Source organism: Plectropomus leopardus, chromosome 5 (genome assembly GCF_008729295.1).
Source record: "Plectropomus leopardus isolate mb chromosome 5, YSFRI_Pleo_2.0, whole genome shotgun sequence".
In the NCBI taxonomy this organism is placed as follows: Eukaryota; Metazoa; Chordata; class Actinopteri; order Perciformes; family Serranidae; genus Plectropomus; species Plectropomus leopardus.
Genome location: NC_056467.1, coordinates 2,395,425 through 2,409,654, shown reverse-complemented (window position 1 = coordinate 2,409,654; position 14,230 = coordinate 2,395,425). Strand labels below are relative to the sequence as shown.

General features: G+C 41.7%; 1 protein-coding gene across 2 annotated transcripts in view; it reads right to left on the bottom strand.

Moving 5' to 3' along the window:
- The window catches only part of LOC121942922 (sorting nexin-19-like), a 53,520-nt gene extending 41,561 nt beyond the window's left edge, over window positions 1-11,959 (bottom strand). Inside the window, exons 1-10 of one of the 2 annotated variants that reach the window (XM_042486228.1) lie at window positions 11,894-11,959; window positions 9,887-10,169; window positions 9,518-9,712; window positions 7,664-8,872; window positions 7,226-7,424; window positions 6,382-6,482; window positions 6,146-6,265; window positions 5,806-5,930; window positions 4,466-4,559; window positions 4,190-4,349 (exon numbers count right to left, since the gene is read on the bottom strand). In XM_042486228.1, the coding sequence (XP_042342162.1) occupies window positions 4,190-4,349; window positions 4,466-4,559; window positions 5,806-5,930; window positions 6,146-6,265; window positions 6,382-6,482; window positions 7,226-7,424; window positions 7,664-8,872; window positions 9,518-9,712; window positions 9,887-10,147 (2,464 nt within the window). In that variant the 5' untranslated portion in view covers window positions 10,148-10,169; window positions 11,894-11,959. Of the gene's footprint in view, window positions 1-4,189; window positions 4,350-4,465; window positions 4,560-5,805; window positions 5,931-6,145; window positions 6,266-6,381; window positions 6,483-7,225; window positions 7,425-7,663; window positions 8,873-9,517; window positions 9,713-9,886; window positions 10,170-11,482; window positions 11,543-11,893 lie in introns of those variants that run through there. The other variant, XM_042486229.1, reaches the window with a different exon arrangement.
- Between the last annotated feature and the right edge of the window lie 2,271 nt (window positions 11,960-14,230).

Genomic DNA, 14,230 nt, shown 5'->3' with positions numbered 1-14,230 from the left:
ATGTCTCATTCCAATGTCGAGCAAATGCAGAGATAGTTTCCATATGATGTTCGTGATATAATCCATTTTTCCTATGGTGATTCCCTGTGATGGGGAAAGATGGAGCGGCGCTGATACATGATGTAACGCGGTGGATGGCGAGAGAAATCCCAATTAAGAGTTGAGTCAAAACAGTTAGGGATTAATTTTTATTAACAGATATCTGCAAATGAATGCAGAATCTATTTTTTTCCTGTAAATAATAGTGAAAAATTGTAGCTATTTGATTTTGGGTAAATATGTTTTATTAATTACAGTACAGGTTTAAATTAATAAGGAAGCTGGTTAATCAATATTCAATGACTTATGATAGATACTTTATTTATCCCAAAGAAAACTGATGCTGCTCCCATTCACTCAAAAAGTGAAAACACATTAAAAACATTATAAAAAAAAGAATGAAAATATAGTAATAAATATAAAAAATAAAGAGCCATCTTAAAAATGATGGGGGTGTTGGGCTCCCAGCACCCCCATCAGAACATAAAGTATCCTTATTCTCACTCCTTAATTATATAAACCAAGTCAACATGTGTTTGTCTGTAAATATTCTTTTTTTTTTGGTCTTTCTGCTTGTTTGTATAATCATCTCTTTATTTTCTGTGGTTGCGTGAAGGTAAATTGTTTGTGTGAAGAGAAAAACAGAATGAATGCATTGGCCGACATGCAACCTTAGAATGCATCGGCTAATTGTCTGACAATGATTTAGCTTTTTATTAGCTTTATTTCTGCACTGATATCTGTTCTCAGAGAGCCATGCCTGTGTGTGCAGCATCTCAATGTGCTAATCAGGCTGTAAACAGTGACCGCAGTCTTGGCCTCATCGGCTAAATCTTCTTTAGACCAGTAGCTGATGGGGTTCGAGGACCTGCACCTCCATCCCCTCTGGTTCTGCTGCATTCATTCTGATCCTTTTTTTGTGTCTAAAATGAGTCCAACAACGAAAGGTGCAATGCAAAACCACCAGAGAACTTATTTGATGAGAGAGAGATCACGCTAAAGAGCCACTATGAAGTCCCATCTTTATGACTCCTTTGTATTTTTACACAGAGCCAAAACAAGGCGGCATGATTCTGCTCCAGCGTGTGATTTTAGACAGCATGCTGGCATCATGGAATCCAAAGAGGTGCAACAGGTGTGACATTTAACACAACATTATTGGCTTCGGAGTTTATGCTAGCCAGAATAGGAGCTTTTGGGTGGTATTACGGGCAGTTTTCAACGGCGACTGTATCTTTTATACATAATGGCGAGGCAGCATAACAGCGTTATTCCCGACTTGAGCAGGCGTGTAAATGTGGCTATTGATGTGACATGGTGTGAATATCCTGGAAAACCCCGATCCCCCACTGAATTTAAGTGAGAACCTTTTGGGGCATACTGGTATGCAGAATACCTGCCAACCTACCAACCTGGATGAAGTAATGATAAGACCAAAGGTTAAATTAAACTGGAGTTTGTATTTTACTCGTCTCTGAAGTGCACATAATCAGCGTGCCTACAGCTTACAGCAAGTTGAATTTAGGACTTTTTAAGACTTTTTCAGTTACACTTTGAATGAAATTTAAGACTGATTTCACCATAACCACAACTGCGGGAGAAAAAATGATGAAAAAAAAAGACCTCATACAAATTACTGAGGGATAGGGAGAAGTTTTGCCCAAATATTTATAGCAATGCAAGTGGTATTCAATGAATTTTTTAAAGCTTCCTGTTATTTTTGAGATTTAAAAATGCAATGTCAGAAAAAAAATCATACATTTTATGTCTTAGTACTTTTTAAGACCAATTTAAGCCTTATTTTCTGACTGATTAATTTTTTTGCCGTTTAAAACTTTTTAATGCTCCGTAGGGACTCTGGTAATGCCGCTGCATTGAATTCACATTTAATCCATTTATATAAAACAGCTGTCATAGATTCATCTTACTGTCTGCACTCAAGTCTACAATTGAAGCAGTGTTTGTTTCATTTTCAATTCTGGCCTTGCTTCCTCGCACTCACACACTCTCATATTGTCTCTGTCTCTGTCAGAAGAGTCAAGTTATATAATATTTAAACAGCAGCATCATTAAATCAACTTTCCGTCCCTCACAGAGATGGCTGTTGACCAAAGCCAGGCATTGTCTGAGCTGCATCCACCTGCACGTTAACCCGATCACATGTACTCCCACACAGATTCAACCCATGCCAGTAACTCGGGTGTTAATAAAGGCTTTCGGGAAGCTTTTGGAAAGGAAAGACAAAAGGACCGTCACACCAAGTCACGTCTTTGTGTATCTGTCCCTTCAGCTGCAGCAGCATGCCAACGGCTGCCAAAATATGGAGCCGGTCTGATGAATCTGATGAGTGACTGGAATATGGAACAAGGTGGTTTCCATCAGATAGTCCCCGGCTGTAATTGTGGCGAGATAGAGAATGGAAAGTGGTCGAGTGAAGCAGACGGGAAAGCAGGAGGACACAACAGTCAGTGAGTCAGTGAGTTGGTCAGACACAAAGGAAAATGAAAGCCAGGGTGAGTCAGACATGCTGATTGGAGAGATATTGCAGGAGGCCAGGAGGTTAAGAGTCAAGTTCACAATTAGATTTCACCTGAATTAAAATATTTGGTAATATAAGCCTAACTTCTGGTGCTAACGGTGGTTTGATGACTCCTCCACCAGTCTAGACAGAAGTCATCAGCTAAAATTTTCGTGAAGCCACCAAGAATTCACAGATGGTCCTGTGACACTGCTGCTGTGTTGGTGATTATCTGCATCTGCATTTTGTTTCAATGATTGTCAATAAAAATAATTCATTACAAAGTGCAAAGAAAGTGTTGGCATGGGAGGAACTTTTCTCAGAGAGCGATCTTTATTTATTTATTTTTTATTCAAATTTTCACTTGACTTTATGAAGAAGTTGCTGAAAACTTGCTGTATATAATACTGAGAGATCTAGTTTAATCAGATATTTGCCAAAGGCATTTAAACAAAGTTTTGTGTTGGCAATTGTTATATTCCAAATTCTAAATATTGACAGAAAGATTTTCAATTTTATTGTAGATGCATATTGGTTCCACATATCATTAATTACTAATAATCAGTATTGGTATCTGCCCTGAAAAACCAATATTGGTTAACCCCTATTACAAATACCTTTTTAATACCAAATCAGCTCTGCTTCTTGAACCGATTACGTTCAAGACTCCATAAACTTTGGTGCTATCTAGCAAAACAGTGTGCGTTCCTGTCGATTTTGAGTGAAACCTTTGTTATGCAGGATGTGTCATCAGCAGAGGGCATTGCACAGTGCAGAATTAAAGTAAACAGTAGGATGGTGGGCCAGCTTGTTTACAGTTTTGTAACTTCTCCCTCCACCACTAGGTGTAGCTGCATCTTTCAGCTCGGCTGCCTGTTCCTGCAGCAGAGGCTAAGGACTGAGCTCTGATGGTGCGTGCTGTGCACTACATACTATACAATGAGTTTAATAGAAAGAGCACCAGTATTTATAAGGATTGAAAAACAAACCCTATGGATTTCTAATACCCTGGTATACCGTGAGACCGTACAGCCTATATACCGTCTAGGGCTGGGCGGTATGGCCATATCACGATGTATATATATCACAATGTTTTAAATCTCCTCAAAAGCTTTATAAATGCTGGACTGGGCAATAAAATCAAATGTCACGACATGAAGAAATACGTAGATATAGACACTGTGATAATATTTTAGAGATGATTATTTGTACTTGGACAAAATATTAACACAATGAGATTTTTGATGATCATCAGTAATGTAAAATTTAAAGATTTAAGTGGGTGAACGCAAGTTTTAAAACAAGCAGAACATATGTTCTGAAAATTACTTCACTTTACTGCAGCCTTTAAAATCAGGAAGACAGATTTTAAAGGCTGTATATTACCTAGCCCTGAGACTGTCTAATTTATTTTTGGTTAAAATGCTCACAACAATTCAACATTTGGTGCAGGAACAACAAACCTGTTCCATGTTGGTAGCAAAGGGATATGAGGGTGATGATGGCAGTGATACAGTTTTAATCTGTGTACTTTGAAGTCCTCTGATCTTAGTACAAACTCGACAATCTGACTGCAGCTAAAATCAGGCAGAGTGAGTACTTTATCTCACAGTTTAATCCCCCCATTCTTACCTGGTTCCTGACTGTGCTTTCCTCTCAGGCTGTCATCCATATATCCTCCGAATCGTCTTATTACAGGACTGTCCTCCCACTCTGACTCCACTCTGATGGTGAGGTTTTCTTGCTCAGTGACAAAGACTTGCAGATCTCCCAGCGACATCCCGTTTAACACCTTTGGGAACAGAGAGAAGGTGGTAAAACCAGGTAAAACTTGAATCAGCTCTAGAAAAGTCACTTGATAACTGAAGCAGCAAATATCAGCGGTGCATCGACATGTGATTTACTTACTGTGCTGGTTTGCTCCCAGCTGAACAAAACTGGCGGTCTAATGTCCGAGCCGTTCATTAAGGGCATGTTTTTACTGGAGAACTTCAGACGAGACCTGGGAGTCAAGCAAATAACATACATTACCCACAAAAATAAAGTACCTACTGCCATAAAATAAAGTTACATAAACTACTGTTAAGATGTTAAATACAGTCAGTTTTTGAATGACGATTACAGACGATTGTGTTCATGTGCAACTTTTTGGCCTAGACATGAGGGACGTGAGGCTTTGCAGCAGCCGGCTTTTGTTGCTGATACTTCTTTGATGTCAGTTTGGTGTGTCTAGGCCTTTAAATTTGGTATGTATAGCTGGGAGTTTATTCTTGATCTTGAAAACAGCAGTTGGTTGCAAATTTAATAAGCTTCTCACTTTTCAAGCTCCAGAACAAGATGGCGATATGGCTTTAAAGTAATGTCGTGATATTTTTAGGCTATATCAAGATACACGATATATATATCAATATTTTGAAATCACCTCTAAACTACTTTAAACTACATACAAAATGATTGAATGAACTACAGTTTCAAATAAAGTAGCTACTGTCAAAATAAAGTTGAATAAAAATGCTGTTATATTGGTAAAAAAAAGTAAGGTATAGAGTTAAATACAGTACTGCCACAATAAAGTTATAAAAAATATTGTTATAATTAATTCAATCAAAGCAGATCCCATGGTGCTTTTATTTTGAAGGACTTGGCTCGTCTCGGGCCGGATGTGTTGATGTTTTTGCCTTCGACTTAAAGCTTCTGGTCAACAGTTGGATGTTATCAGAAAGTTAAACTGGAAAAGCGGTGTGAGGATTCGTTTACTGTGAGCTGGAAACAAACTAACAGCTCTGCAGTTCATAAACTGCAAAGATTTCCAAGTCGCACTGCTGCTCCGTGGTCGCAAAATATGACTAAATAGTCGCGATCAGAATCAAAAAGCTCTCCAGTTCATTTATTAACAGTGTTTGCAAATGGCAGTGGTTCTCCACGGTCAAAATGTGACGAAACTGTCACTTCCTGTCACACGTGGAATAAGCTGCAATGCATCGAGTGTATTCGATTTATCGCCCACCTCTGTGTACAAAAAATACTTCACTGCAGGGTTGAGACGAGGTCTGCACACTGTAGGCACCAAACTTTATTCATCTTATCAAGTTAACGATCTACAAAATCTTCCACAGTGAGCAGACCTCCTTTGTGCCAGTTGTTTATCACCTACCAACCCAAATAAGTGTCTCTGTTGATTCTCTGAATGGGTTTGTGTTTGGGGCATAAATGTGGATAAGAGTTGGCGTGGATATCTGGAGTCATACTTGCTCTTCTTGTCAGAACTCATTTTCCCGGCATCTATCTCCGTCTCATTGTCCTCTGTCGGGCTCTGAGGCTCTGAACGAGGAAATGCCGTCTTCAGGGTATCCACAATGGCATTCACCACAATCTAAACACAGAAACACACATAGTTCACCAACTGCAGTACAAACTCACTATGAACCCGACAGAAGCTTATATTTATCTTGTAAAAAAACTCAACTTTACAACCATCCATGAATGTTTTATCATGTTGCATTTGTATTTATGGCATCGCACCACAGTCTGATTATCGTCGTTACCCTGCACATGCAATGTATTAGTTGTGCCATAATGAAATCAAACCTTGTCTATGCGTGACACGATGAAAGGCTTCTTGACAAAGGCAATCCTGGCGTCTGTGTTGAGAGCGAGAAACTCCTGCATCTCTTCACTGTTGGCTATTTCAGGTATGGCACAGAGTTGCTGAAAAAGAGGACAAAATGCTTTTTAACAACCTTAGAGATAAAGAAAAACAGCCCAAAATGTTACACGGGGCTTCCCAATACTACATTGATGAAATACAAGATCAATCCACTGACCTTTAGGAAGGTCTCCAGAAGTCCTTTCCTGGCCTCTATCTTGTCACTGTCCATGTTTCCAAACGGCATGTCTGGAAATATTTTCTTTGGACCTTTCACGCCTGAAGCAGTCAGTCAGATTACAATAAAATCCTCGATTTTGGCTCAAGTACCAAACATCAATCAAACTGAACCACAAATCCAGATCTGTTTTTAGGCTATGCAAAGACTCTCCAAGCCAGACTGGAACACACTGCCTGTGTGAGCAGCATGTTAGTGTTGGGTTTTTTTTCTGCACCAATGTTAACCAGTTAGAGCAACCACACTGCCTGCGTGAGCAGTGCTGAACAGGCCCGGCATGCCCATTTTTTCTGCATGTCACGCACAGTGGTCAGCAGAAATAGACAGTAAAAATTGTATTTTGATAATTATATTGACTCTATATCTCCCTTTTCTACAGATTCAATGTCTTTATCAGTCAAAGACATAAGGAAATACAACAAACTTTCCTGCCTACATTCAAAATAAAAGTCCTCTGACAACATCTCTGTTGAATCAAGCCTAACAGTTGTTGACACAAAGCATTTTATTTCGAAACGTTTGCAGGACCGTGTTGTTGACAATGCAGGAGCTTGCAAGTCTGCATAAATGAGCGAAATATGTGCTTTTAAATGTTGAAATACAGTACTCATAACAGCAGACAGCTCTGCAGTTCGGCGAGGTTGCCGTCACGCATGCAGAGTGTTCCAGGCGTAAGGCAAACTAAGCCAGCGTGTACACTGGTAGCTACAAATCGCAAGGTTTTGAATACAAATTTGAAATGAACAAAAATGCTGTAAGATGATTTTGAGTCCACCCTTTTTACCTTTGATGAGTTTCCGCAGTTCAGATTTTTCTTCCAGCCGTGTCTGCAGGTTGAGGAACTCGCTGTATCGTCTGTTGACCATGTGATAGGCCACTTGCTGAACGGGCGACGGATTCTCACAACCTGACGGTACAACTTCAGCATCCTCAAAGCCCGGCTGGATGCCTCCTGGGGTTTCACAGCCCATCGCCGTCTCATACTGAAAAAACCAACAATACAAAGTATAAGGCTTGTCACATTTTGCAGATTCCCAATTAATCCTTTATTCCAGACTTAGGGTCCTTATTAAAAAAAAAGAAAAAAGAAAAATGCCTATTAAAGGTATGAAATATTTATACTTTATATCATTTATACCTAAGCTTAGTATTACAGATAAACAACATAATGAATACTGAACAGAGGAAGGGGAAGCAGATACAGATGTTGAGGTCTCCTTACTTTGATGGTGTAAAGAGTGTAGGGGTGTGAGCCGGTGCCGCGGTGCTCCTTCGCTGTGATGGTTCCAGTGATTCTGAGGTTCTGGATGATGACTGGTCCATCAGGGCTGCTCAGGGGCTCAAAACTGAACGACGGCAAAGGTGAAGAGCCCTGCAGCGGACTGACTGCAGTCAGCTCATTAGGGTTCCCAATCCCAGTCTGGTCGACTCCCAGGAGGAGCTCTCTGGCCGGGTTTACTAAAGGGGATCCGCCTTCCCTGTCCTGGTCCTGGAGGCTGCCAGGAGTCCCCTCTGCTGTCCTTACAGATGAGGGGTCACAGCCATTCGGATGACCTACTGGTTCTGAATTCACCAGGACTTTAGGACAGGAGCCATCCACTGGACTATCCTCCAGGTCCACACCGTTATTGTCAAGCAACTCCTTCTGTCTGTCATCCAGACCCTCCTCCTGGTCTATCATGACCAGAGAATCAATGGAACTCTGTTTGTAGTCCCCCAAAGGAGAGTCCAGGTCCGAGTCATTTTCCTGGTAAAATGGGTTCGACTTGCTTCCTCTCATGTAATGCCTTAGAAAGGAAAGCGTGGGTTCTTCTTCTTCAGTGGTGTTCTGTGAACAGTCCACATCCTCTGAGTCAATCACATCATAGGCGGCGAGCTCTGGCGTTTCTGTGTCATTAACCATTTCAGTCATGGCTCTTAGTTGAGGAACTTCATTCTCCTTTTGAGTTACATGTGTTGTTTCTTGTAGTGGAGCTGGCTCAGATTCGGGAGGCGGCGGTGGGAGCAGTGGTGATGAATCTGGTGGCCCTGTGCTTACTGGCTCCTTTGGTTTGCTGGATTGGCTGAATATTTCAATCACGAGATTGTTTAACCAGTCAGGGTCAGACAGTTTGGCAATAAGAGGGAGAAAAACATTGCAGGTGATGAGCTCTCCAACTACAAACCGTCCAGTGCGGGTCTCCAAGTGAGGCGACGGCACCAAAATGTGCAGCAACAAATCTACGATTGCTCTGGTGTAGTTGACTTCCTCTGCGTCACTGGTCATGGCAAGATGAGGCGTGGTGATGCTGGAATACGCTTTCCACAGCCGCTCGCTCTCACTGCTCCACTTGTCCGTCAGAGGCGTTTTCCGCTCGCTCACCAGCTCCTTGGCTCGGATGTAGTCCTGCAGGTGGCAGCCAAACAGATCCAGGATCCTCTGGGTCAGCTCCTGCAGGTTGCACATGTCGCATTAAAGACCGTCCGAGGTTTTCAAAATTCAAATGTGTGTTAAGTTCTTTGAACTACATGCAAATGTATCTGTAGCTTGCAGAAACAGACAATAACAACAACCTATTCTGAAGGCACCCAATGTACAGAGGCTGTGTCTCTCTTTCCCCTTTTCACACCTAAACCTGACCTGTTCTGTCATGTTGATGTTTATTAGTTTTGTCAGTTTTTGTCTTTTGTTTTACAATAAAAAAAACAGTCCTACCTCTAATAAAGGCAAAAGCCGCAAAAAAAAAAATCCAAGGGGGATCTGAGGGGTCCTTGGATGGCCAGAACCTGTGATTAGTGGTCACGAGGTAAAAAGGCCATAGGCTTTATGCATCTGCTTACAGCCTGCCACGTATTTCAAATTATTTTTAAAAACACATCATAATTCCCACAGATCACAAATAAGAAACCACTTTTGCCTCATTTCGGTCAGTCAGAGCCCTTAAAACTTAATGTTTAGTGATACATTTAAACTTAAACACCTATCTGAATCAAGACTACATGACTTTTAAGAAACCAGAGAGCATAACCTTTTACAAAACATGCAGGCAAGCACATTGCATCACTCTGCAAAAGCTTCAACACTGAAATGAAGTACCTTCCTGTCCAGCTGTCTTGCGCGTATTTTCAGCTCCATGGCCATCGAGATCATGGCCTCTTGGACCTCCGTTTCAAAAGCGCTTTCAGAGGACACAGTGGAGTACCAGGAGGTGACAAAGTCCCTGATGATTTTTCTCACTGTGTTGTGGATCTCCTGGTCCAAGTCACGCTCATCCTCCACAGATGGTGGAACCTGAAATTTAGCAGTGAAAAAATAAGTGTAAATATACTGCAACACGATACGGGCCCCCGTTTCCCAAAAGCAAGCAAGGATAAGATTATCTTATTCCAGTAAACCAAATAAAATATTAATGATTGTGTCTACGAATGGAAAGTGAAACTAAACCACAGCTGAATGAACTTGTACCTGCTCCAGGGTGATAAACCTCTCCAGGTGAACCACACTGTTGGACTCCAGCACGGCCTGCGAGCCGAGCCAGCCGCCCAGCACCACCAGGAGGCTGGTGAACACGCACAGCAGCCAGATGTTGACCAGCAGGTGGAACAACACCAGCCATGCCAAAACCACACCGAAGCCTAACAAGCTCCTCTGTCCCAACACCTCAGCCATGGCACTGGGGGGGTTACTGGCTGGCCTGGCGCCCTCAGGAGGAGACGTGGAGGTCATTCATGCCAGAGTGACATCACACCTTGAAAAACAGAAACCAACGGAGAGTACAGATTAGCGAAAACACTAAAAACACACTGTGAAGCTGCATAGATACGTTATCAGCATTGACCTTTTGAAACCTGGATCTACATCCGTTTCCTTGTTCTGTGTATAAACATCTTTAACAAGCACACAAACCTTAAAATTATAACATAATTCTGGAAAAATTGCATTAATAATTGTAATTCTCAGAATTTGACATTTAAAATTAACTTACAGAAAACTATTATTATTAATATCACTTTTAAAAATAAATTTCCTGTTTTATTCTTTTACCATTCCTTCTTTTTTGTGCTTATTTCAGGTCTGAGATTTTTACTTCTTTTTTTGTGCTAATTTTGGGGTCACTAATTGCTCATTTACTTTTACCTTTTTTTCCATGGTTTTGATATCTTACTAGAACTTTTGGTAGAAGTGAACTCTCTCGAACTATGAGCAAACTGTCTTGATGTCTTTCAAACATGGAAGAAATTGCCCAAAAATTAGCAATAAGCAAATTAACAAATGTGTAAAATTGGGGGGAGGGGGGGCAGAAATAAACAGTGAAATGATCTGCAAGAAGTATTCAACATTTCTCTGGCTTTTAAAATATTTTTTGAAATGTACTTATTTCTTGTTATTTGTGGAACTTTTCATGCCAAGTTGCATTTTTCTTAATGTTTTTGAAAGAAATCGCACCAATTTGTGCAGGGCTCAAAGGTTGTTGTCCATCCAGGTCTCAAAGGGTTAATCAAAAACAAATGTACTCAGAAATATGCAACATCAATATCAGACAATCCAATAAAATATTAAACCTGGATTATTACATACCGTGTTATAAAACACTGCTTAATTTTGCCGTCACTGCAGTTGATCTCATTAATAGTGAACAATGAATTTAATTGACACCATTTGCAAAAACAAACTATATTCATGCTAGCTGCTAGCATGATGTCTCGGTGACAGATGTTATCGGTACATGTTTGACCATTTAACGTTTTCCATCCAATGTTAAGACTCATTATTATTCTCTTTATATGTTTTTATTGTATTTTAAAAAACCTCCACCGGCGTGGTAATACCTATGACTAACGTTATCCCCGACTTTTACCGTTATCTGTTCGAGTGAGAAAACTCGTCACCAAATCCCGTTTAAAAATGTAACAATTTACTGTTTATTTGTTACACGACGCGCAAACGCCGAATTCACATGTTTTAAAAAGCTTATATACTCCAATATATACATTAACAAAACATTCGGCATACAAATTATTCGACCTGCAGCAATATATTTGAATATAATAGCTACTTTACGGTTTAGTTGACGTTTCAAGACTTCCTCCGTATCCACCCTCCACGGTTAATTAACGTCGGAAGTGAAGGACGAGAAATGAAAGGCGAAGGCATACGTTACAAGTCGAAATACTAAACACACAATTGTGTTTTGATGTACTACATTCATGCCGAAATAAAGATAAAATTATAGCCATTTGGTTAAGGTCGACATCAATCTCCTGTGAGTGGTCATTCTCTGCCAAAAAACACGTCTTCCATAAATTGCTAATTTTTTAAATATAGGTATGTAGCTTATGGCTAGGACCCACAGGTGGAAGTACCACAGCTAGCTACAACACACAGCGCGGGCAGAGATTTAGATTTAAATTTGCGTCTTTTAGTTATATATTTGCTTTCCCCCCTGTTTAAGTAAAAGAGAAAAACATTAACCTGCACGAGCTGTCATGGCACGGGATCGGAGGTCTCATGAGCGTCTTGACTCCTTCGTCTGGTTTGTTTACTTCCGGTATCATGACGTAAGTTCAAATGGTTGAAAGACAACACTTGATGAGATTGATGGAAACGAGGAAAAAGTGACCAAAAACACTGAAATTATGCAACATTGACAAAACAGAAAGATAAAATGCGGATTGTATTGTTGTTATTTAACAACTACAGCTCCCATGGGGCGTTGTAAGAAGCTAAGAATCATGGGATATGTTGTTTTATGACGATGTGGGAAGTGTGCAATTTAATTATTATGACAGTGTTGCCAACTCTGAGGCTATAGGGTTGTCAGACGTCCTGTAAAATAGGGAATCGTCCCGTATTTCAAGGTACAATGTGCTGTTGAATCAAAATGGGATGCAATTTCTCCTGTATTTCTGCACACAGCCCACTGTCACTCATACAGGGCCATGGGAAGTTTTTTGTAAAGGCATACATTGTAAAAAAAATATGGATCAAACATATGTCACCATACTCCACTGCACATAGAGAATGAGAACAAACAGATTAATAATAATAGCTTGGATTTATATCGCGCCTTTCATGGGACCCAAGGACGCTTTACAAGAACACTACACAAGGACGCGATGGACTAACTAAAAAAGCAAGAGATGAGTGTTAAAGGGGTTGAAGTAGTGCTGAAAGCTCTGTCTCCATAGGTGCGAAGTCTGGTGTTTGGTATGGAGAGGAAACCAGTGTCTGAGGACCGGAGTTGCGAGATGGGGTGTATGGGTGAAGGAAGTCGGAGAGGTACTGAGGGGCAAGGGCGTGAGGGGATTTGTAGGTGAGAGGGAGGATTTTGTAGCTGATGCAGGACCTTACTGGGAGTGAAGGTTGATGAGGGTTTGGGTGATGTGCTGCCAGGGTTTAGTGCGGGTGAGACCCCTGGCAGCGGAGTTTTGGACATACTGGAGCCTGTCCAGGGCTTTGCTGGGTAACCCAGACCGGACTTCACTGCAGTAGTCCAGACAGGAAGTTACAAATGAATGGATCAGGGTTTCTGCAACGGAGTCTGAGAGTGATGGTCGGACTCTTGAAATGTTTCTAAGGTGGAAAAAGGCAGTTCTGGTCACTGACTTGATGTGGAAATGTAAGGAGAGGTTCGGGTCCAGAATGATGCCCAGGTTACGGACCTGGAGGACGGGTGGCTGGAGCTTCCGTCCACTTTGAGCATAAGATCTGCAACCCTCTGAAGCAGTGCCCTGGGGCCCACAAACATGAGCTTTGTTTTGTTGCTGTTAAGTTTGAGTTGGTTGGATGCCATCCAGGTTTTGACGTCGTGCAGGCAGTTTACCAGGGAGTGAGGAGGGAGTTGGGAAGATGGTTTAGTGCCGAGGTAGAGTTGTGTGTCATCGGCGTAGGTGTGGAAATTGAGACCATGTTTGCGGAGAACGGTGCCAGAACGACAGCATGCCAGCGACGATTCCAGCGGGAAAGAAGACGCCACGAGCTAGAACGAGACGATGTCCGGGCGTGATGCTCAGTGAGTTGACCGACAGCCAGAGGAAAAAAAGTGGTGGAGGGAAGAGCTCTGCCGGGATGGTGAGTAATTTGGAAAATAGTAACACTCTGGTATTTAAGCTCAGCCACAACAGTGTGTGTGCGTGTGTGGTTTGCACCAGATACTGGTGGTGTATTGTTTCCCTGTCTTTCAGCGGACTTCAGCGTCCGGAGGGCTATGGAGGCTCAGCAGTGCCTAGACCGCGAAACAGCGCAAGGACTGGGAGGAGCTAAGTGACTCTTTAGCCAATTTCATTGGACTCCTAACCCTCTTTTTACCTCGTCTTATTGGACTTTTTAATGGTTATTTTAGCACACTTTTTAACCGTCATTTAAATTATTTTTGTGGTTTTTAAGTTCCTTGTGGGCTCAGGCTGGTGCAATTACTGATCTGTTGCTAAATCATTTGCACATTAATCAAAATATTGTTTGCACCAGATAAACTATGCTGGTCTCAGTGCTGCTCTCACCCTGACTTTACGAACGGACCTGTCGATAAAATCCTCCATCGTTACATTCCCATATCTGTACACATATCACAAACACATCGCACACAGCAGACCAGAGTTCTCATTCTCTGCCGGTGTCCACTTGACTTTCACTCTCCGGCGATGTCCCCTCCTCAGATGTCTGCCGTTCTCCACCGATCTCTGCTCTTATTCTCCGCCAGTGTCTCCACCAGTGTCCGCTGCGTTCTCATTCTCCGCCGGTGTCTCCACCAGTGTCCGCTGCGTTCTCATTCTCCGCCGGTGTCTCCGCAGATGACTCCGCCGGTGTCCC